The sequence below is a fragment of the Gadus macrocephalus genome, chromosome 11, assembly GCF_031168955.1.
Source record: "Gadus macrocephalus chromosome 11, ASM3116895v1".
Classification (NCBI taxonomy): domain Eukaryota; kingdom Metazoa; phylum Chordata; class Actinopteri; order Gadiformes; family Gadidae; genus Gadus; species Gadus macrocephalus.
Genome location: NC_082392.1, coordinates 8890961 through 8912746, shown reverse-complemented (window position 1 = coordinate 8912746; position 21786 = coordinate 8890961). Strand labels below are relative to the sequence as shown.

Genomic DNA, 21786 nt, shown 5'->3' with positions numbered 1-21786 from the left:
CAAAAAATATTTGGTTATGCAACCAGTTTCTACTGCCCGGGCCTCGGATTAGTGGAGCGCTCCAGTGTCTTACAGTGAGGGAGGAAGCTTGAGTCTGTGTAGAAGTCGTAATTCCAGAGCTAAAGTACAAAGAGACTAATTTAGACAACTGCGGGGTCCAGGGACAGACTGCACAGTACTGAAAGAGGGCCGCAAGCCACTTAGGACGGGCACATGAATAGGCTATGTATCCTAAGTAGGGATCAAACCAAATAATGATTTGAAATTGAGTTTGAATTGTCATTGTTTTGGGCTTCCCCTGGGACGCAGTAATACAACATGCAGTTGAAAAGATTGAAGTGCAAAAATGATGCCCTACAGCCACTACCAATATCAAATAAAACTAATTCTTCTCATGCAACATAAATGCATGCTATAACTTGCCTGCAACTGTTGATCAAAGCTTGTGTTTGTGAGAGTTAGATAAGATATTTCATAGGATCCTTTTAAAAGTTTAACAATTGCAGTTGAAGTTTATCAGTGAAATATATCAAAGAAAATATAGCTACAGTTTGGGCAATGCAACCCTAAACTCTTTGTGGGTCTGCTCAAAGCTTCAGCTTTTTACTAGATCTTAAAGGCAACTAACCAAACAGTACAAACTACTTCTCAATTGTATGAAAAATAAATATTCAGGCCTAAGGTTAAAGAAGAATATCGCATGCTGGTTTTCAAATAACGGTGGACTCATCCACACCTCAGACGAAATGGCAGAAAGACTTTATTTGTCAGAGCAGAAGTAACAAAGTAACAAAGGAAGATTTTTCTTGCAAAATAAAGACAAAAAAAAACAAACCAAAAGAAAAACTAAATAAATCACCCGAATATCACCCCACTCACCACGCTTTAAACATCGATTTTGGTATTGGACTGTATATTTAACAGTAATCTTCTTTTCTCGTTTACTTCCTGTCAGTGTGGCTGCCAAACAGTATTTCATTTCCAGGCGGAGGCAGGACGTGAAGAGGAACACGGTGGTCGATCGGGGTGGGGGCCTGGCTGGAGTGGAGTGGAGTTTAAATCAACACTGACAACAAGAGGACGGCTCCCGTGGTTAACAGTGAGGCATACCGTGCTAAGGAGTGGATCGCCTAATGCAAAACAAAGTGCCGTGAAGTTGTGTTCAGTGACGTACAAAGCCTCTCGTCGTCCTGGACACCTGCACCGCCCGCCCCGCCCCCCCGCCTTTAAGTGCATCACATAAGTCGTCTGATAGGTGTATTTACAACCACACGTTGTCGGATCCCCAGCACGTCAGGGATCTGATGGGTTTAGGAGCATGGGGAGATGGGTTGGATTATGCCCGCTTGTTTTCCTGTATGCACATCTGTATGGGTGTGTGTATGTGGGTTTAAGCGGCCCCCTTCTCCTCCCGCTCAGCTCACTCGGTGACTCTGCGGTAGAAGTAAAGGTATCCCAGGTCTTTGGGGGGCTTCTCTGAGGCACACACTTTCTGGTCGTTAAAGATGACCCACCTGCAAAGACACCAGGCATAAAAGAGTCATTACATTATGGTCATACCGGATGAAAAATGATTGGACCTTTAACATTAATTGCCTTCAGTATCGTTGTTTTATTTTATAAAAATGGTGCAAGAATAAAATTAAACAGTTAAAATTATAATTTAATAAAAGGTTTCATTAATAAAAAAACGTAAATCACTGAAGGCCCCGTTTTGGACATAACAGATAGAAGCATTGGCCCCTGAGTGGTTGACAGTGCCCCCTGCTGTCACCAGTTCAACCAGGTTATCTTTCAGTCCACTGGGCAGACTATGGCTTCTACCCAGATGTAATTCATTAGTTCTAAGGAGTAATGGGAATCTGTTAATGAAGACGCTCTGCTACTCACTGGTGGTCTTTCTTGATGTGGCAGACATAGTGGCCACACATTGTGCTCGTCCCCATGTGACTGATGAACGCAAACAACTCGTACTCTGGAGAGGAAAAGAAGAAGTCAAGAGCCAATCAGATGGAAACCAGTATGTGAATGTAAACCCATGATGAATAGTGGAACATTTAGATTTGATTCAACCAACTAAACTAAAATAGTGCCTTCCGTCTGGGAGAGGTGAAAGGCGGGATATCATATCCTCTGGTCTTGACGTTGGCATGCCCGCTCCAGACTACTGTAACGGGTAACCATAGACACACTGGGAAAACAAACCCAGGGACTTTGGGTGGAAGAATGAGCTTAGCAAGCACCACAGCCCCCTGGTCCAATATCCCATCTTTACGTTTCAAAGGTGGCCTGACTTTCTGCTGCGACTGCTCATAACCTCTTGTGCTCTCCAAGCAGAGCTCCCCGGCTGCTGGGTCAGTACTTACTGCCCGGTCCGTCTCTGACCCGGGGGCCGGGGGGGGGCTCCCTGCTGCCCTCGCTCTCAGCGGCCGAGCGGCCTCCTTCGGACACCTCCATGGACTCCAGGTCGTCGAGGTGGGAGAAGATCCAGTCCACCGCCCGGTCCAGGACGTTACTCTGTAGAGCGCAGGGACCAGGTTAAGGAAACAAACTCCTCCCTCAGTTCCGACTCCTCTTCGTCAATAACACAGACCATTTTTATTACTAAATAATAAGATGGAAACAAATGTATTGGTACAATCTAAAAAAAGGTGCTGTTTAAGGGCTGCTCTTTAACTCAGCAGCTGTGCATGGCTCTGACCCCCAGCAGCCCTCATGTGGATGGACCAGGGGCTCTTCGTACCGTGGCTCTGAGGGCCTTGCTGGCCTGGTCTCGGCTGAAGCCCATGGAGACGATGGTGGCCAGGTGCTCCTCCGACAGGCTCTCTGTGGGCGTGGTGCCGGGGGCGGAGCTGCAGCCAGGCAGCACCAGCGGGGCGGAGAAGTCTGCAGACAGAGGCACAGCCATGATGGATACGTCGTCCGGGGAGCGACACACAGAGGCTGATGGCTGATGAGAAAGCTCAGAGCGCTCCTGGCCCACCTGGGTCGTCCATGTGGCCCATGACCCAGTTCATGGCCGCGTCGATGCCAGTGTTGCCGGTGTAGTACACCGCCTTCCTGCACGCCTCCAGAGGGAAGCCCATCTCACACAGCTGGGACACGGTAGAGTCGTCCAGCACGGGGGCTGGAGAGGTGGAGGAGGACAGTGGGATTACTGGATGTTGGATGAAGGACAGACCGAAGGCTTTCCTAAGACCTACCAACAACACCTTCATACCCGACTGCTCTACTTTGAGTATAACATTTAATTAGAACAAAACAATACATTTTCTTTTAGTTAATTTCAATGAAACCATATTAAACTAAAGAATTTTTTTTTTTTTTTATTGATTTAACAAAATCAATCCTAGGGCCTTGGTAAAGACAAAATTAAGGCTAAGGTTTTTAAAACCATTTGAAGATTGAATTATGAGATGACAAAAGGAAAAAAAGTCAGAAAACAAGGAAAAGGCGAGGGGACAAACGGCGTTCGGACAGACGAAGGAAGAAAGGGCAGAAAAGACAGACAGACTGACACAGCAGTGGGGAGTAGAGAGAGTCGTCCTCCTCGTTGCCGTAGGAACCCAGGATACCTTTGACCTCCACGTCTGGGGTCATGAGGGGGGGCGGGGCCGTTTCCGGCAGAAGTTCCTCCCCTGGCTGCTGGCCGGTGGCGCGCAGGTCGCCCAGGTCCAGGGTGTCAGGAACATCAATGCTCACATCTGATTGGATGAACAGCCAAACGCACAACTTCAGTATCCAAGACCAATGGAGCCAACGTACTCCACAGGCTTTTCTCTACTCTACACATTTAATGAATCCCATTTACCTAATTAAAATAAATTACATCAACCTAGCTGATCGATACAAATGTACCGTCATTACAGTAGTCACAAATCTCAGTTTACAAGTCAACAGAATCTTAACTAGTGAAACTTTGGCTCACCCAGTTTCTTGGGGACCCAATCGAGACCGAAAGTGAACTTCTTGATCTGGATGACGAGGTGGTCCGGAAAGGAGGCGAAGCGGGTTGTTCTATGGAACAAGGACGTGCGTGAACACCAACCTCATGCTGGTCTTTCAATGAGGGGAAGCTCATTTTCGGCCTACCAGTGGCGATTGCTCTAAGACTGCAAGGGAAGCTCGGCTTCCCCTAAAATTTCTAAACTTAAATACTGTTGTGTTAACATTTCATTGACTAAAAATGTGTTAGAACACGTCCATCTCGAAGACAAGTTCGTTCAGAATCAGCGGCTTATCGCAGGTTGACACTCGATTTCCTTCTCACACATTCTCGTAGCATCAAAGTGCATTTGCCTGTTGAAGCTCAGCGTCCATCAACTTCAATGGGGCTGCATAGAACAGCTTTCTTTGGTGTGTTGAAAGTCGACGGTCATTGGATAATGCTCCGATTATGTCCCTCCCACAGACACTCAGCGTCTCTTGGGATGAATGGAGGCGTGGGCTGGCTTGGACGCTGGGCTACTGCGTGATGATTGGAGGGACTGCGAAAGACTGAGTTGCCGTTTGATTGACAGCGGTTTTGAACTATAAAACGTCGCCGGAGCTCTCATCAGTCCTCAGTCCCATCGCAGATTATACAAGCGAGTCGGAAAACAAACTACAACATATTACTTTGATATTTGCTTGGCGAAATTGCTAGACAATTTTCATCTTACATTTCATACATTTATAGACACAATTCCTTGTTTCAGTTTAACAGAATTCCCACATTTCTTTTTGGGAATTTCCCTCCGTTAAATATCGTTTTGGTTGTTGGCCATCAATTTGATTCAGGGAGTCTGAGGTATGAACTTCAAGTCCTGTATTCAGATTTATTTATATTTATTGGTGTACCTTAAAGACAGGGCGTTGGAAAGTGCAATGCCTCAGCTTTACAAACTGTTCTCATTCTTGCTTGAAAATTCGCGATGGGACTGAGGACTAAAGAGATCCGGCGACGTTTTATACTTCAAAACCGCTGTCAATCAACGGCAACTCAGTCTTTCGCAGACCCTCCAATCATCACGCAGAAGCCCAGGGTCCAAGCAAACCCACTCCTCCATTCAACCCCAGAGACGCTGAGCATCCGTGGGAGGGACATAATCGGAGAATTAACCAATGACCGTCGACTTTCAACACACCGAACAAAGCTGTTCTATGCAGCACCATTGAATTCGATGGACGCTGAGCTTCAACAGGCAAATGCAACCTGTCAACCTGCCATAATCAACTGATTCTGTCTTCAAGATGGACGTGTTCTAACACATTTTTTGTCAATGAAATGTTAACACAACAGTATATATTTGGACCATTTAAATGTTGAAATTTTAGGGGAAGCAGAGCTTCCCTTGCAGTCTTAGAGAAATGGCCGCTGGAGCGCATATATGGACGTTAAAAACAGAGGAACGATCAAGGACGCCGGGCTCTGTGAGGAAGTCCTACTTGGTGGCGGTGGTCTTCGCCTGCACGGCGGAGCTCCAGAAGTCGCTGAGGACCTCCGGCTCGCTGAGCGCCGCCATGCAGGCGCTGAAGGGGATCTTGGCCCTCACGGTCGGGGTGGGGCCGGAGTCGGCCTCCTCGCGCCGACGCTCAGCCTCCTGCAGCTCCTCTGTGGAGCCGGGAGAGAGGGGGGGGGGGGGGGGAGTGGTCATCAGGGAGGAAATTCGGGTTGGGAGCGGCAATGTGGAATTGAAGGTCAAACCAAAATCGTGTATCAAAAATAACCTTTGAAGAATGATAAAGTAGCTGGTAGTGTTGTCAGCCAGATGCTTTATTATTTTTTTAAACACAAAAGGTCAGCGCAAACATGCAGAACCGTTGGTCACTTAGTACTCAATACAAATTCCCCTGTTGCAGATCCCTTTGACAACTATATGCTATACAACCATCTGCGTCACAGACAAAACATACTTGTTCCCTGTGGTACGATGCTGTCGTCTAGTTCAGTGCTCTCTCCAAATGTCTATTGGCACTGGTTGACGATTCAACTATAGTGGGCTCTAACAGTCCAACAGAAGTAATGCAGGAGCTCATGAGGCAGCTGCCAAGGCACAACACTGAATTATGCCGCATTACAGATGATGGCACACGGCCCTTCCCTGGTTGTGGTGAAAAGTAAAAGAATCAAATGGATCTCTGTTGAATCTGAAATACGCAGCAGCCCCACATTCTTTCTTTTGATCATCAGGTCCGTCCGTCTCGTGTTACAGTCCCGTCTTACCCGTGTTGGTGGCCTGGTCCATGGGCACAGGCAGCTGCAGGATGTAGTCCACCCTCTGGGTGTACTTGGCTTTGTGGGACTGTTGACACACGATCCTCTCCTCCACCAGGAACCTGAAGGCCTCAGACGGGTTGGCCCCCGAGCGGCAGTTCCTCTGTGAGAGAAACGAGTCGTCTTTGATTGTACCTCTTTTACAAGAGCCGCCGGGTCGAGAGCCACAGCAGTGAACCAGAACACAGGAATCCCTTTTACAAACACAACAATGCACTGCAAAGACAGAAGTACAACTCGACATAAAAATATCATAAAACGGACGCAGATGTTACGGATAGAGTCTAAGGTGAAAAACAGCGTGCCAGGAGGAGGCACAAACTCACCTCCACCATGTTTATGAAGTGCAATAAAAACTCCTGGGCATCCTGCTGCCGATTGGTGGAGAACTCAGCGTGGCCCCGTCCGATCAGGGCTTTAAACATGCGTGGAGCGATGCCCACCTGGTCCCCCTGGAAGGCACATAGGCATCCACCTTAATATAACACGAGTACGCTGTTCCTGCTGTCACATCCCTTTGAACCGCACCACCACACAGCCCTTCTGAACACATCATAGCAAACAGTGAGAGTGGAGTAATGGCGTCAGGTCCTACTCTGGGCTCAGCTGTGCCGTTGTCGTCCCCGGGGTCCGGTGCAGGTTTGGAGTACTCTCCTGACAGAAGGCCGTAGCCAAGCTTGGCTCTGCAGTGTGGAGAGACAGAAGGTACTGGGTAAGCTCAGTATAATCAAGTGTAGCAGTGAGCAGTGAGATGGAAACGCACAAGGGCATAGGTGTGTTTCATTTAAAACAACCTAATTGGCTTCTGGATGAATGGGATTCTATTAAGGTGGCTGCCAGCCACCCAACATTAACTCCATCTTCTAAGTTAACTGGCTGTTTGCAGTGTTAGTCTTCGTTTTAAGTGTGCTGTTGTGCTTACACTTGAAGACTAATTGCCCTGTGGGGAAATTAAAAGTAATGAAATGAGGAGAATGTATAGCATAATTAAACCTAACGCCTGAGCAGTGACTGAGGATCTGTCGGTGTGTGTTAGCACCAACCACTCTGTACGTGAAGAACCGTCCATTTCTTAAGAACTGTGGCGAGCAGAGCGGTGATTAGACCCGCTCCAATGGATGGACTAGGATCTCGATACTCACACTTGGGTTTTGAAGTCCTGGGTGGGATCGCTCGGGGCCTCGTCAAAGATCTTCTGGATGTTGGACACATACCTGGCAGGCACAGATACAAGGTAATAATTAATAGTACCGAGCAATAACCAATATTACTGTATATGGGTTGTGATTAGCATTTCATTGACATTGAATTATAATAATCTCGATGCCATATATATATCTTTATAGTTTGGTTGTTTATGATATATTATGATAAAAAAGGTATATTAATAACATAAAACGCATTTTGTTTATTTTAATTTCCTATTAAACACTACCCTAAATAAGTGAATTAGACTATAATGAAAAGTCCCACATGATCCCCCATGATTATTCACCATCATCATGATAATAATTCTGCCATATCACCAGGGCCTACTGTTACACACACCTTGCCTCAACCCTGAGTACCAGTCCGCCAGTGCCACCGTCACTAGCGGATGTCTCACCAGAGGCGAGACAAGGGGGACCCGACAGCGTGCAGGGGTACTCACTTGGTCTGAAAGTCGGGCACAGTGAAGAGCACTTGCATGACAGAGTTGAGGTAGCAGCTGTTGCCCAGGTTCTTCATGCCAGTCAGCCCGGAGCCTGACAGCGGCCGCAGGGATGTGCCGGACTCCTGGATCACCTCCCACTCGCCCACCCGCTGGTTCACTGCGATCTCCAGCTCCGTCATGGTGTGCTCCGTCTGGGTGGAGGAGCAGGGGGGGGTCACTTGTATGCAGATAAGAGAGAATCACATTCGCTCTTATCTGCATTCAAGTGGCCTATTAAAATGATCCAATTGTTGTTGTGTATCTAATTCTGTATGATCAGTTTGGTTTTCTAGTTTAATATTTCATACAGAATTTTATCCATAACTATTTTTTTGTGTAAAGAAGTGGGAAGGAGTTAGACAGTGACAGGATGTATGTTGTGGACATCGGGGACAGAGACCAGTACCTTTGACTGGGAGTCAAATAGCCTACAACTCTCTCTAAATAGAAAGTGTGTTTCCTGCGCCTTTCTTTTTTTTGCATGAATAATATTGTGGTAGCATTGTTCTCGGAAACGCAACATATAATCTTTTGAATAGCACTGTATTGATGAAGTTAATTATTATTTTACACCATATAAAAAGCAATAATATGGAAGAGTGGTGGCAGCATTGAGTAGGTAAACAAACAGATAAAATATAACGCTGCATGAAGAACCAGATAGAGGATAACAGCAGTTATGCACATTTTTCAACCTTAACAGCCAGAGGAGCAAGACGAAGAAGCAGAGCATGGAGGACTAGCTTTAAATGTTGATTTGTGGGGTACATATTTCTGAACCAATCCTGGCTCACCATCTCTTCAGCTGATGTGTCATACAATATAATCAAGACCCCTGTATCATACATTAGAACCAATGGGCGATTTTGGAAGGAGAGCCAGACTGAAATGTCAAGTGGACTGTCATTAGGGACTGACATTAGAAAAAACCCACAGTGTGTAATTGTGGGAGACTTTACCTTCTGCATAGTCATCATGTCGATGCCAAAATGTGACAGATGCTCTGGAAGCTTGGGGTTGAGCACCATGTCGTCTTCATCATAGGAATACACATCTGCATTAAACAAGGGCACAGGGTTGGCCGTTACCACTTGGAGCCGCAGAGCTTCTTAATGCCTTTTCTCACAATGGTCATCCATTAGACCACAGTTGGCCTCATTAGGGACTACACAGGATAAGCACTCTTTAAAATCCTGCTGCCATACTGCTAGTCACCGTACATCAGAGTAAGGACAAGTCCAAACCATGCGGCCCTGGCTCTCACAACATGGTCTCATTAAAACCGATTTTTTACACCCTTCTAGGCTCCTACCTGCTCCATCGGGGGTGATGGTGCCCAGCTTAACCGCGAGAGGGAAGCCAGTCTGTTGGAAGTGAAGCAAAGCGTGGTTGTTGCCCCCGGTGCCGTCGAAGTACCTGCGGCCACAGAACACCTTGCCGTCGGTCAGGTTCATCCACAGGTTCTCCTGCAGGTCACACACCTCACAGCGCCAGCCACTAGGGGAGGGCATAGAGGAACTCGTTCAGGAGGGAGACAGAAACTCACTCATTCATTAATCACAATACTTTATGTTTAACATATGGGAAAAATTATGTACAAATCTAAAATCCTATCAAATAAGAATATTTCAAGTTGGTTATAGGTTTGGTTGCTTATGATGACTAATTATCCAGCTATAAAAGGGAGTCATTTTTATGAATCTCCTTCGCATATCTCTAGAAAAGTCTTATGTACTTTTCTAGACACACTGTGTATGTATTGCTGGGGACAAGAGGAAGTGCCATGTTGACTTCTTTGGATACGCGACATGTTCAATTAATAAATAATACATAAATACAAAACAAACTACCAGCGCCATCTGTGCAGTAGCAGGGGGGGACTCTATCTAGTCTTCAAGTACGTCAAACTATTCCGGCAACGCTATATTGGCAAAGGGCCCAACCGGCTTAAACAATCTATGCTGCCAACGCTTGTAAATTCCTATATTTTAGCATTCCACTCTCTTCCGACTGATCTTTCAGTGATGTCGAAGCGCCTTTTAGTGTACTCTTCGACGTCAAAACAATGGTACACAGGCTTATCGGGCAGTTATACCATAACACCACGGCATGTGAAGCATTTATTATACAACATTGCACATTATAAAGCTCCTGCACAATGACTGTAGTAAAACAATTATCAGAAAGTTGTCCAGGGTCATAATCATGGGGATACAAGGCTTCAGACTGCGCCCAAATGGTCGTATTTTGGACCAAAATTTGAGAATGTGCGACAGAATTTGACATCTGCTCACGCATGTGCGACCAGTAAATTTGCCCTTTTAAATTTCTTCTTTTTTTATTTTTATTATTCTGCATTAACAAAGTACAAAACTCTCGTAGGGAAAGAAAACATACTTCCATCAGGTACAAAAAATAAAGATAAATAATGCATCGTGAAAACTGTTCACAACAATAGTCATGCCATAAAGCTCTTTGAATGGAAATTGAAACGGCGGCATCAGGTGGTTGTATATATTATTGCAAACTGAAACCCTCACCGAAGACCGCAGGGCCGCAGGATTTTGAAATGTTCGGAGGGTAACTCACTAACAACATTAATGAGTGAATTGCGACTGATCTTCACCTGGGTGGGATTTTGAGTCCGTTGTCGAGTTGTTTGAGATCAACGGCATGTCTGGACTCCTGTCGTACTTCCCCGTCCCACTGCTGGACTTGTAAGGCATGAGACACTGAGTCTGCAGACATGAAACCCGCCATGGATAGAGACACCTACAAACAAGATGTAGATATAAACAATTACACAACATTTAGCTACAGTAATGTTAACAAATATTCTTAGTCACACATTTCTTTATGCAAAAATAAAAACGCTCTACAAATGCAATATGCACAACATCTTCTAACGCAATTCTGCGACAACAACTTGGGGAACCAGGTCAGCTTGACTTGGAAAACCTGCAATGGCAAGCCTTTCCATTTGACACATCCAATAAAACCCCAAAGGACTGAATCACTTTTCATCTTTTCACATTCATCAAATATAACACAATATATTACACAAGTAAGACTGTGCTCTTTAAAAGCATCTTCACATCATCTTTAAATCTGATAAGCTAGTAAAATCAAGATGTAAAACCAGACTCCTCGACCTCGATTGCATTTGTTAAAGCAGAGGGAAATACGCAAGAATAAGAACTTCCCTCGTTTGACCGAAGATACACTAGACATGTGCTAAACAAAGTTTAATTTGCATGGATCAGTGTTGGGCTCAGCTGAAAGTTTCGAGGAGTCATTGTATTGATTTTGGACTCCTTATACAGCCGATGCCTGCAAAAAGGCTATGTTGTCTTTCTAGGGGCAGTTTGCCAATCCTCGTCTCAGAGACTGTAACTGAATGCTATTAAGATGATAATAATGATAATGTTAATACTTGGTTCAGAGTCAACCTACCTAGAACTCATGTATTAGATATAGATTATGTGTATACAAGTCTCTGGGTATGGGGTGAAGCTTTTTTTCGGAAAACAAACAATTCAATAATAGCTTGACTTGGTTATGCCTTTTAGTTTAAAAACAGGTTGTATGACTTATATGCTGCATAAATGATATTTGACCTTTTAAAAGTTAGATCAAGACTTTCGGTGTCAGGATCACTGAGGGTCGAGACTCTTCTGATATCAGTGTGCGGTTATCTCACCCTTTCTTTAACAACGTCTGGCATGGTGGCAAGGTCCTCTGAGGTCACTTGCTGCCTGTCCGGGAAGATGACAACCTTAACATCCTCTTCATATTGATCCTGTTCCACATCGAAACCTCCTTCGATCCCTGGGACAAGCATCGGAGACCGGACAGAATACAGCATTAGGGGGTATCCATCCATATAGGGGTACATATCTGTGTCTGTGGGAAAGCTCTCACCTATGGCCAGTCTGGTGGGTTTCTTCTTAGGAGGGTCCCCAGAGCTAGAGTTATTATCATCCTCCTTCTGTAAGACAACACACTATATCACTCAAAATATAAATAAACCGAAAAACCATCATTGTAATCATCTTTTTTTTTGTGGTCACCTGAGCTTTACGGGTGCGGGTGAAGTGCAGGTAAGCCCGCTGACCAGTCCGAGCATGGTGCCGGTCCACATACTGACTGCCAAAGCCGAGGAAGCTGTTCATGCACACATACAGACCCCCCTCGCTCTCCTGGAATCAAGAAAAGGTCATTTAATTGACCAAAAGAGAAAGTGAGAGTAAATAAACAAACCGAGAATCAGTAACGTAACCCATACAGTTAATCAATTATGGTCGTGACTCGTGACTGAGTAGATAGCAATCCACTACTGTTTACATGTTACATTTAACATGCAAACGGATTGTGTGCAGAACCAGCTGAGGAAGTGTACATGTTGTTTCGGTGTAGCCTAGCTTAGCGATGTGACAGGTGAGAGCACAACAACCGACCGGCTAACCCGCTAGCCTCTTACCACTAAACGTCTGGCTGCTCCTAGCTGACAGGCTAGTTCAGCTATTAGCCTAGCTTAGCTAGCTTCTGGGTTGAATTCATCAGTTGGAAGGTACATATTTGAAGAAATAACACTGCAGAACACTTTATAGGATCAATTGGATTAATGTTAGGTTCGAAGTAGTGTAACTACTGTGTTACGGCAACCGTGAAGGCTTGAAAGCTGCTCAGGGCTCACCGGCGACGAAAATGACAAGGCGCATTCGTCTTTGTGGACACGGTCCCCGGGCCTGGGGACCCGGATTGTGGACAAAACTGACATCAAAACCTCTCCAACGTCCGCCATGGCCCTTGAGCTAGTTGTGTCTTTCAGTAGGATTTTTACTCGACTGAGTCTTGACTCCCGTTTTTAATTCCTTGGCTTGGAAAAGCTCCCGTCGCTTGAAACAGCTGCCCCTCTCCGCCCGGTTGAATGAATCACTGTGATGCTCACCTTGTGTTGTCGACGCAAAGGCCGTCAGATGCACGCGCGACGCTCCACTTCAAAACCGTAAAGTATCGAATAGTCGACCATCATGATATTGAACGCGCTCTGCACATACCCTTAACCAATATGCTTCACGCCTAAATCTAACGTCTATAACAATAAAGAAGCACCTTATCTGTTCAATTAATGTTTTTTTTGCGGTTTTATTATAAAGACCTCTAAAGCAAATTCCCGTGTGTCATTTTTGGTGTTACAGTTGCTGATTTACGGTAAAAAAAAATCTATAAACAGCCAGGAGTACGGTCTATTCATACGCATTATTGTTAATTCCGAATTCATGAAATTGAATTGGAGAGAAGGAATTCTTGGGCAGACAGTCATTATGGAGGTAATGTCCTTAGCCTTATGCAGTTTTCCAACGGTAGTAAACTTTGTGTAAGCCCGAGATTTCTGGAGTCCCTCCTTTATTACTCGACTCTCTTCCACATTTTCTTGGGACCATGGCGCTGGACGCAAACCATTTCGCTGTATACGTGGCGATGCAAAGCATTATATTGTCATTCTCTACCCTAATCTTGACCGCATCTGGCAGTAGTTTTACATCTTCCATGGGACCGCTACTGCCGTATGATTTGTTATATTACTCGGGAGTGCGTGCGTATTTTCAAGAAGATTGGGACAAGGCTGCAGAGTTGCTCGAGAAGTCCATCGCTAACAAGGAGTCGATGCGACGTCTTCGCAGGAAATGTCATGAGGACTGTTTCGATGCTGGGACAGATATGCTTGCTAAATTGGGTATAACATATTTATTATTAATAGCAACCGTACACGTTTGTGTGTGCGTTTTTGTGTGTGTGTGTGTGTGTGTGTGTGTGTGTGTGTGTGTGTGTGTGTGTGTGTGTGTGTGTGTGTGTGCGTGCGTGATCAAGAATCTCGAGAATTCCCTCACTTCAATATCTTTATTATTGATGCACAATCAGCTAAAACACTGTATATCATTCTATTCATCCAACCTAACCTCTATGATTTGCAAGACTCAGAAGGTGGCAGTCTGTGGGACCTCCAGGCTCTGGAATGGGTGCAACAGAGAGCAGAGTGCTTGAGGTTTTGCGTGGGACGGTCGGTGAGCCCTGCTGGATTGCTCCCTGTCTCCATTGACATAGACTACGAGTTCAGCACGCGCAACCCCTACAACTTCTTGCAAGTCATCTATTACAAAGTGAGCCAATCTTCAGGTTATATACACCATTGCCATACTCATACACTAATTTATACTATTGTTTATTCAAAGTGAGTGAATTGGATTTTATAACTAAATAACATACCAGAAAACAACAACACTCTACACTGATTTCAACTACTGAAGCTTAGGTTTTGGAAATGGGCTGTATTGATTGTGAGTGGGTGAATGATCTTAAGTAATTCATATCTCAATCTTGTCACCCGAGCACTAAGTTAAATCTGTCATTTCAAACGGTCTCCTCTGCAGTTAGAGAAGCTGCAGAAGGCAGCCAGTGCGGCACACACATTCTTCGTGGCCAACCCGAGCCATTTGGAGATGAGGAACAACATTGAGAAGTATAGGAGGATGAAGGGAGTGACCGAGGCCGCCTTTCAGGACCGGGAACAGCACAAGGAGATGCATTGGGTGAGAGAAAAGTCGCCTAATCAGAGTATACTTACATTTCCCAGACATGACTCAGTAATCCATGGCCTAAAGGGCGACATTGCTCCAAGTTTGCAAACTGAAGTTTCCTTCAGTTATCCTGGCATATAAACCGAATCAACTGGGTTCTACAAATTCACTAATTTATCATATTCTGGGACTAACACCCAAGAGCCAAGTTCAATTACTTGCAAATTCCGATTAAGGGTCCTTAGAAACATGCGTACAATGTGTTTGACTCTCACTAGTATAAATGGAAGGCTTCCTCTTATGAGCCTGTTTATAATCCTGCTTTCCAAATTTCTTTCTTCCGTAAGCTTTTTTTTCAAGACTTTCCACATTTAAATTGAACATATTCTCTCCCTTTCAACCTGACAACCTGAAGGCTCTGTATGATTCAGCGCTGCTCTCCGAGGCCTCTTCTGATTGGCCGCTGGCAGCCAGGAAGTGGCGGGAAAGTGTCAACGAAACCCTGAGGCAGACAGAGGATTGCAGGGTCCATTGTCAGATGTCCCCTCAGAGCCTGCCGGAGGACAGAGGAGTAGACGGAGTAGACGGGGTGTTCGAGAAGGCCGCAGGTAAAACAACAACAACAACAATATAATGTTTTCCTCCACTGGTTCAGGATGATGAAATATCACATTGTTTTGGTTGAAAAGGTGTCTGATTCTAGAAAAGCATTAGTAGATGTATAATTACAGCATGGCCATAAGAGTTGCTAGTAAGACTTAATCTGATGTCATTGCCATAGATTAAGACATCAATGAAATCTATATAGAGTCACAAACTTGTAAGTTATAATGTGTGGAGGGAATTTACAATGTAAGCTGTCAAATTAGAAACCAGGGCATTTTCACTACAAACAATCAAATCAATATATTTTCTGACACAATAGTACTGAAGTAATGCTGTTGTTCTGCCCTCTGTGTGTCCTAGTTCTCTCTCTGTCGCTGCTCTCCTGTCAGCAGTCGTGCGTGACGCAGGTGGCCACACGACCAGGGAGAATTTCTGCTCAGGAAGACTTCCTGCCCACACAACTAGAGCATCAGCACATCGCACAGTTCAAAGGTCAGGGTTCAGCGTTTTTTATTCACGATTGAATAAGAAGTTATGTTCCAAAACAATATGATTCATTTTGATTATTTACCCGCAGCTGATGATCTGGCTGGCGCCATACAGACTCTTCGTTCTCTTCTCCTCTTCTACCCCTCTGACACCGATTCCCTGGGTAACCTGCAGTTCTACTATGAAACACTTGGGGAAGACAAAGAGTCACAAGACAAGGACAAACAGCCTGCCCAGGTAACTTGTTTACGTGTTAAAGCAGCTGTAATGTTGTGGATCTTAATTCTTCTAAATATTTACAGGCAGCTATGCCGGGGATAATATATTCATTTTAAACTGATTTAATTCTAGTTGATGCGACCAAATTATATATAGCCTAGTCTAGTATTAAAAATTACAGCGAATATTCACTGTTCAGTTAATAATGCCTAATAGCAAGTACAGGTGTCCACCCATTCAAACAAAGAAAAAAGAAACACCATATATCATCTCAGTGTCTTTTTCTCTGTGTCTCTATATGACATCTTCATTGGCCCACTGCACAGGAGATAGCGAACTACATGAATCGCTCATTGCAGGAGAAGAAGCTCCTCTATTTTGGAAAGGAGAACCTTGGTTCTGATTTCATAGATCCGGTAAGCACTATTTTATTAGACATGCACAAATCTGCACAAATAAGTATTAACGGTTAGGTTAGGTTAGGTATAGGCATAGGTTAATATTCTGCTTTCCCGTAGGATCTGTGGACGCCGGAGGACGTGATACCGGAGTCCCTGAGGGAGTCCTGGCGGTGAGCTCCATTGGTCCATCAAATACGGCCACAGAAACATCATCAGTTTCCCCCCAAAAAACATCAACATGTTCTTCGTTGTTAATCACTTCACAGAGCCGAGAAAGAAAAGCTGAACAAGAAAGTAAAAGAGGAAGAAAAGGAGGAAGAGATGGATGACAGTGGATTTTATGCAGGTACTCTTTTTCATTAGTTCAATTGAAAAACTCGATTCAGCTCATGTGTGCAGTGAAATGCTGGTCTGGAAGGGTCTCTAGATTATGCTAATATAGTATTGTAAAAGTATGAATAAATATGTAAAATACAGCATATACATTACTCTTTAAATGTGTAGAATCTGTCCACTTTTTAAACAGTAGGCTATATGACTCAAGCCTTGGTGTAACTCACAGGTATGGTCAGTTTCTATTCCTGATGTTGCAGTACAGCACCAGAACCCACAGAGTGCATTCATATTTTGCTCCACCTGTCCCTTCAGGTGGGCCTGTACCCCAGGTTGGAGTCACAATCACGATGGACGACGTGGCTATGAACGGCACCAACCGCGTGGTACTAGATGGCGTCATGACCAGCAAGGAGTGTGACACACTGCTGCAGCTGGCCACGGTACAGCCCCTGTCGTGCCACGTGTCGATAGTATCCCCATGCCTGGATCATTTCATATGGAATCGATTGATTCATAGCATTTTTTGGTCTTGCTTTTCTGTGTTGCCGAAGGCTGCGGTGTCTGCAGGGGATGGTTACCGGGGGCGACGGTCTCCACACACACCCCATGAGAAGTTTGAGGGGCTCACGGTGCTCAAGGCTGCGAAGGTTGGTTAGAGGGAGAGGGAATGACACTGCTTTGTTGGTTTTAACACCAACATTCGACCACTGGCAGCCAAGGCCCCAGGAAAACACCAATGTCGATAAATCAAACACCACTTCCCTTTAGCCCATGTTCCATGTAAGCGCAATTTTTGGTGCCTCATCACTGTATATCAACAAAAAGCTACCCTACATGATGTCAAGTCCTACTTAAAAACCGCTCCATGAAGAAGGGCCCGTTCTCTGTCTCTCTCTTTCTCTGTCCCTCTCTCCCTCTCTGTCTCACTGTCTCTCTCTCTGTCTTTGAATCTGTCCCTCTGTGTATCTATATCGCTCCGATAGCTCTTAGACATTTAGATAGTGCCTTTCTGAGTACGCAGAGAAACCTTACATGTTATAAATGAGGAAATATAGGAGTAAAAACCAAACAAAATATAAATAAAAGGTAACATTAGAACATTTAAAATATGGTTTATGTCTTTGTCTCCCTCCCAGTTGGCCCAGGATGGCATGGTGAACCAGTCTGATGCCAGACTGCTACATGAGCTGGGTGAGAGGGTGAGGACTCTGCTGGATTCCTACTTCAGGAGCCCGCCTGGACTCTTCTTCTCCTTCACACACCTGGTCTGTCGTACTGCGATCACAGGTATAGCGCCTCCTTTAGGACCCCACCGGTATTATTATGTTTCTGATGATTTTAATTATGATGATGACCATCATTATATTATAATTGTATTCTTACCTTTATCAATATATTTAGAAGAGGTAGTTGTTGTAGTCGTTTTTGTTAGATAATAATTGTACTAATATCTATATATGTAGTAGTAGAAGAATACCAGTTATAGCAGGAGTAAACGTGCCATTCAATGGAGTGATAGTAGTTTTAAAATGCCTAGTAATGTAGGTTTGCAGTATTCCTGGATCCTGAAGTCAATGAAACGACATTTTGTTGATCCTTGACATCATGACACGAATCTGCACGAATCTGTTTGTTCCCCAGGAGATCAGGAGGGCCGGCTGGACCTGTCTCACCCTGTGCACGTCGACACTGTCTGCTGGAGCCGGAGACGGGGCACTGCTGGAGGGAGGCCCCGGCCTTTACTCACAGAGACCTCAGGTACACCCACTGCCTCTACACACACAGAGACCTCAGGTACACCCACTGCCTCTACACACACAGAGACCACAGGTACACCCACTGCCTCTACACACACAGAGACCTCAGGTACACCCACTGCCTCTACACACACAGAGACCTCAGGTACACCCACTGCCTCTACACACACAGAGACCTCAGGTACACCCACTGCCTCTACACACATAGACCGTCAAGTACACCCACTGCTCTAATCACAGAGACCAGGTGCACCCGCTGCCTCTACTCAGCTACACCCACACATGACCCAGCATTAAAGCCTTCATGTATGACAATTGTTTACCTGCTATCTTTGAATATGCCCCTTCCAATGGTGAGGCATTACACACCTAATCTCTTATTTACAGCATTTCAAATAAGTTTTTCTTTCATATCGCCTGCTGTTGAACTGGCATAGCATAGCATAGCAAGGCATCGCTGGTACTGAACGTTCTGACTTTAAAGCCTGCTGCTTTCACAGTGCTGTCCTGTACCTGAATGACAACTTTGATGGCGGAGACCTCTTCTTCACAACCGGGATGCCAAGACAGTGAAGGTCCGTTCAAGTATATATTTGAATAACCTTTCAAATAAAATGTGTATACCTAGTATTCATATTCATTTACAGTATACTATACTGGCACTGAACATCAACCCAATACCTGTCTGAAATGTATGGTTACATCTTGCTGTTGCATTGAATGGCAAACAACACACACATTAATTAACACCATAACTAACGTTGAGGAGGACAGTAGCTGTGTGTCTCTGAGCTGATGCCTCTATCCCCTCCCCCCTGGTTGCGTGCAGGCCCGGGTGCGGCCCGGCTGTGGTCGGCTAGTGGGCTTCTCTCCGGCCCGGTGAATCCCCACGGAGTGACGGCGGTGACCGCTGGGAGGAGATGCGCCTGGCCCTCTGGTTCACCAAGGAGAAGCTCCATAGAGATGTGGTGAGAGAGGGAGAGAGAGGGAGAGAGGGGGAGAGAGAGGGAGAGAGGGGGGAGAGAGAGAGAGAGAGAGAGAGAGAGAGAGGAGAGAGAGGAGAGAGAGAGGGAGAGAGAGAGAGAGAGAGAGAGAGAGAGAGAGAGAGAGAGAGAGGGGGAGAGAGAGAGAGAGAGAGGGGGAGAGGAGAAGGAGAGAGGGAGAGAGGGGGAGAGAGAGAGAGAGAGAGAGAGGGGGAGAGAGGGGGAGAGAGAGAGGGAGAGAGAGAGAGAGAGAGAGAGAGAGAGAGAGAGAGAGAGAGAATTACTCACAAACACAGAGTATTTCTGAGGAAACAATCTTTATCTCTTCAATTAACTTGAAATGGCTCATTTGCATTCATATGGTGGGTGGCATGGTGACAAGGTGTAATGCAAATCACTGTATGGTGCAATGGTATTTACGGTAAAAGGCACATCATTTTTTTGCCTAAACGCTACAATCCTTGTCTTTTTCCACTTTCATTGTGTCTGTGTATGTAGTTGTTGTGTTGTAGTCACAGTATAATAACCCAGCCCTTCACCTGGTTCTTCCAGGAGCGGGAGGAGGCGGAGGCCCTGTGGGCCGCAGACGGACAGGGTGTGGCGAAAGGCTACGGAGGAGGGGGAGGCAAAGGGAACCTCAGGCCGTAGTGGGCGGAGCCAGACACCCAAGGAGAAGAGTAGGGGGAGGGGCCGGGTGACGGGGGGCAAGGACGAGCTCTGAGAGACACACAGAATGGACTGAAGGTGCTGCTTTGAAATCCAGTGACCATCCCATAATAGAACCCTGGTGCCTACCAACCGACCCTGGACCACACCGGCGGGATCATTTGCTGTATTGATTATGAGTTGTGCATATTTTTCAAAGCAGTACGTGTGTGTTGGTGTATGTGTATGTGTGTGTGTGTGTGTGTGTGTGTTTGTGTGTGTGTGTGTGTGTGTGTGTGTGTGTGTGTGTGTGTGTGTGTGTGTGTGTGTGTGTGTGTGTGTGTGTGTGTGTGTGTGTGTGTGTGTGTGTGTGTGTGCATGTGTGTGTATACTGTGGAATATACTGTTTCCAATGCCTGATACAGGACATCTTACGGTGAGGAAAAGGCATCACACATGCTCTTAAAATATTTCAAATAAAACAAAAAACTGAAATATCAAAATGAAGCCTATGTAGCATGCAACATGACAAATTGTTAACAGAGTGAGCGAAGGATGTTAAGCCAAAGGGATTCTATACGGAAGGTAGGCTCAGAAGAAGTAGAACAAGTAATCTTGCTGCATAAATAAACATATGGAGATACATAAAGACAGGAGGCAACAGCACGGGTAGGACTCTTTGGATCTTCATAGGTTTTTATTTCTGCTATTCATCTCATTCTCTTTAAAATGCTCTAAGAACCGCTGAGCACCACATGATCCTATGGGAGGGCCCTGCTGTGTTCCAGGATCATCATGATCTTACATAGCAGGCTATAGCATGTGGGCTTATACGGATGGATAATACATCTGGGGATATCAATGTATCTGGGAATAAGAAGTGTTTATAGATCTAGCGTATCTGTGGTCCGAATCAGACCGAAGCAGACAGACGGGAATCAGACTAGCACCCCACTACTCCCGCTAGGACATCGGGAGCCCCGCCCAGAGAGCGGTGCGTACTAGGGCGAAAAAGAGACGCACGGAAATAGAGAGGGAGCAGAAAAAAAGGATAGAAATAGAGAGATTACTGCTAATCCCTTATAATGAGTGCATTTGTTTATGAAGCTTAAAAAAATCTCCCATTTAGAATATGGAATAGTAATCCAACGAGAGATCATTTATTCATTCCCGTTCAGGGGAACAACTCTTTGTGCCCCTTTGCCATCTTCGCACTCCCCAGCGTGATCAGCAGCACCCACCCAGCCCTCCTCTCCTTCCTCCTCCACGTCGTCCTCCGACCTCCTCCTTGTAGGGTATGGGGCATCAGGTAAGGCATATAGTGCTGCTAAGGGCCTATATTAACTCTCTCACTCCCCCTTGTGTTATAATCCTCTGCAGCTGCAGAATTGGGTCGAAGGCCTCTGTTAATGGGGCCTTGGCTTTATCCCGGGCCTGGCCTCTCGCGCTGGAGAAACCCCCCTCACCAGAGAGACCCTAAAAGGCCAAGGCGGCATCAATAGCGTTAATCTAAAGCTACGCTTACATTTGACTCACAGACACACATAATGCATCTCAGGAAATCCTCCACACCGCGCCCCCCTTTAGACAGTCTGCGGTTTTGATGGCAACACTGGAGGGAAAACAATACAGGAGCAGGTGAATATCAGTAGCACAACATCCGTAGTAGAGCAGAGAGCAGTAGAGCAACATCCACCGCTCGTAGGAAGCTCTGTAACGTGATCAGCGTGAGTTATGTAAGAAGTTAAATCACAGATGCACTTTGACAGCAACTGACGCAGGCTTGTCGTTTGGAAGGTGAACACTCTGGTTCTGCTGGT

At 45.5% G+C, this 21786-nt stretch overlaps 2 protein-coding genes across 5 annotated transcripts; one reads left to right on the top strand and one right to left on the bottom strand.

Moving 5' to 3' along the window:
- Positions 1-740: 740 nt before the first annotated feature.
- On the bottom strand, positions 741-12936 carry usp5 (ubiquitin specific peptidase 5 (isopeptidase T)). 4 transcript variants are annotated; one of them, XM_060064190.1, is made up of 20 exons: positions 12646-12936; positions 12020-12148; positions 11871-11952; positions 11650-11777; positions 10576-10721; positions 9262-9446; positions 8909-9003; positions 7908-8101; positions 7399-7470; positions 6852-6939; positions 6583-6708; positions 6206-6359; positions 5428-5593; positions 3929-4017; positions 3519-3704; positions 2984-3127; positions 2744-2886; positions 2367-2517; positions 1891-1975; positions 741-1514 (listed from the first exon to the last, which is right to left on the bottom strand). In XM_060064190.1, the coding sequence occupies exons 1-20, from the start codon at positions 12751-12753 to the stop codon at positions 1421-1423; spliced, it is 2565 nt and encodes an 854-aa protein (XP_059920173.1). In that variant the 5' UTR covers positions 12754-12936; the 3' UTR covers positions 741-1420. The 4 variants fall into 4 exon arrangements, with proteins under 4 accessions (XP_059920173.1, XP_059920175.1, XP_059920174.1 ...); XM_060064192.1 differs by having other exon boundaries at positions 3576-3704; positions 12646-12935; XM_060064191.1 differs by having other exon boundaries at positions 11871-11937; positions 12646-12935.
- A 117-nt stretch (positions 12937-13053) lies between these two features.
- p3h3 (prolyl 3-hydroxylase 3) lies at positions 13054-20469 on the top strand. Its single transcript, XM_060064194.1, is given in 21 exon segments — positions 13054-13689; positions 13929-14113; positions 14384-14542; positions 14946-15138; positions 15497-15628; positions 15714-15862; positions 16171-16260; positions 16363-16415; positions 16512-16591; positions 16894-17021; positions 17133-17228; positions 17718-17868; positions 18223-18267; positions 18270-18339; positions 18839-18888; positions 18891-18913; positions 19168-19204; positions 19207-19260; positions 19263-19306; positions 19874-19951; positions 19953-20469. Coding segments are annotated over 21 exon segments (2202 nt in total). The 5' UTR covers positions 13054-13394; the 3' UTR covers positions 20043-20469.
- Positions 20470-21786: the final 1317 nt, after the last annotated feature.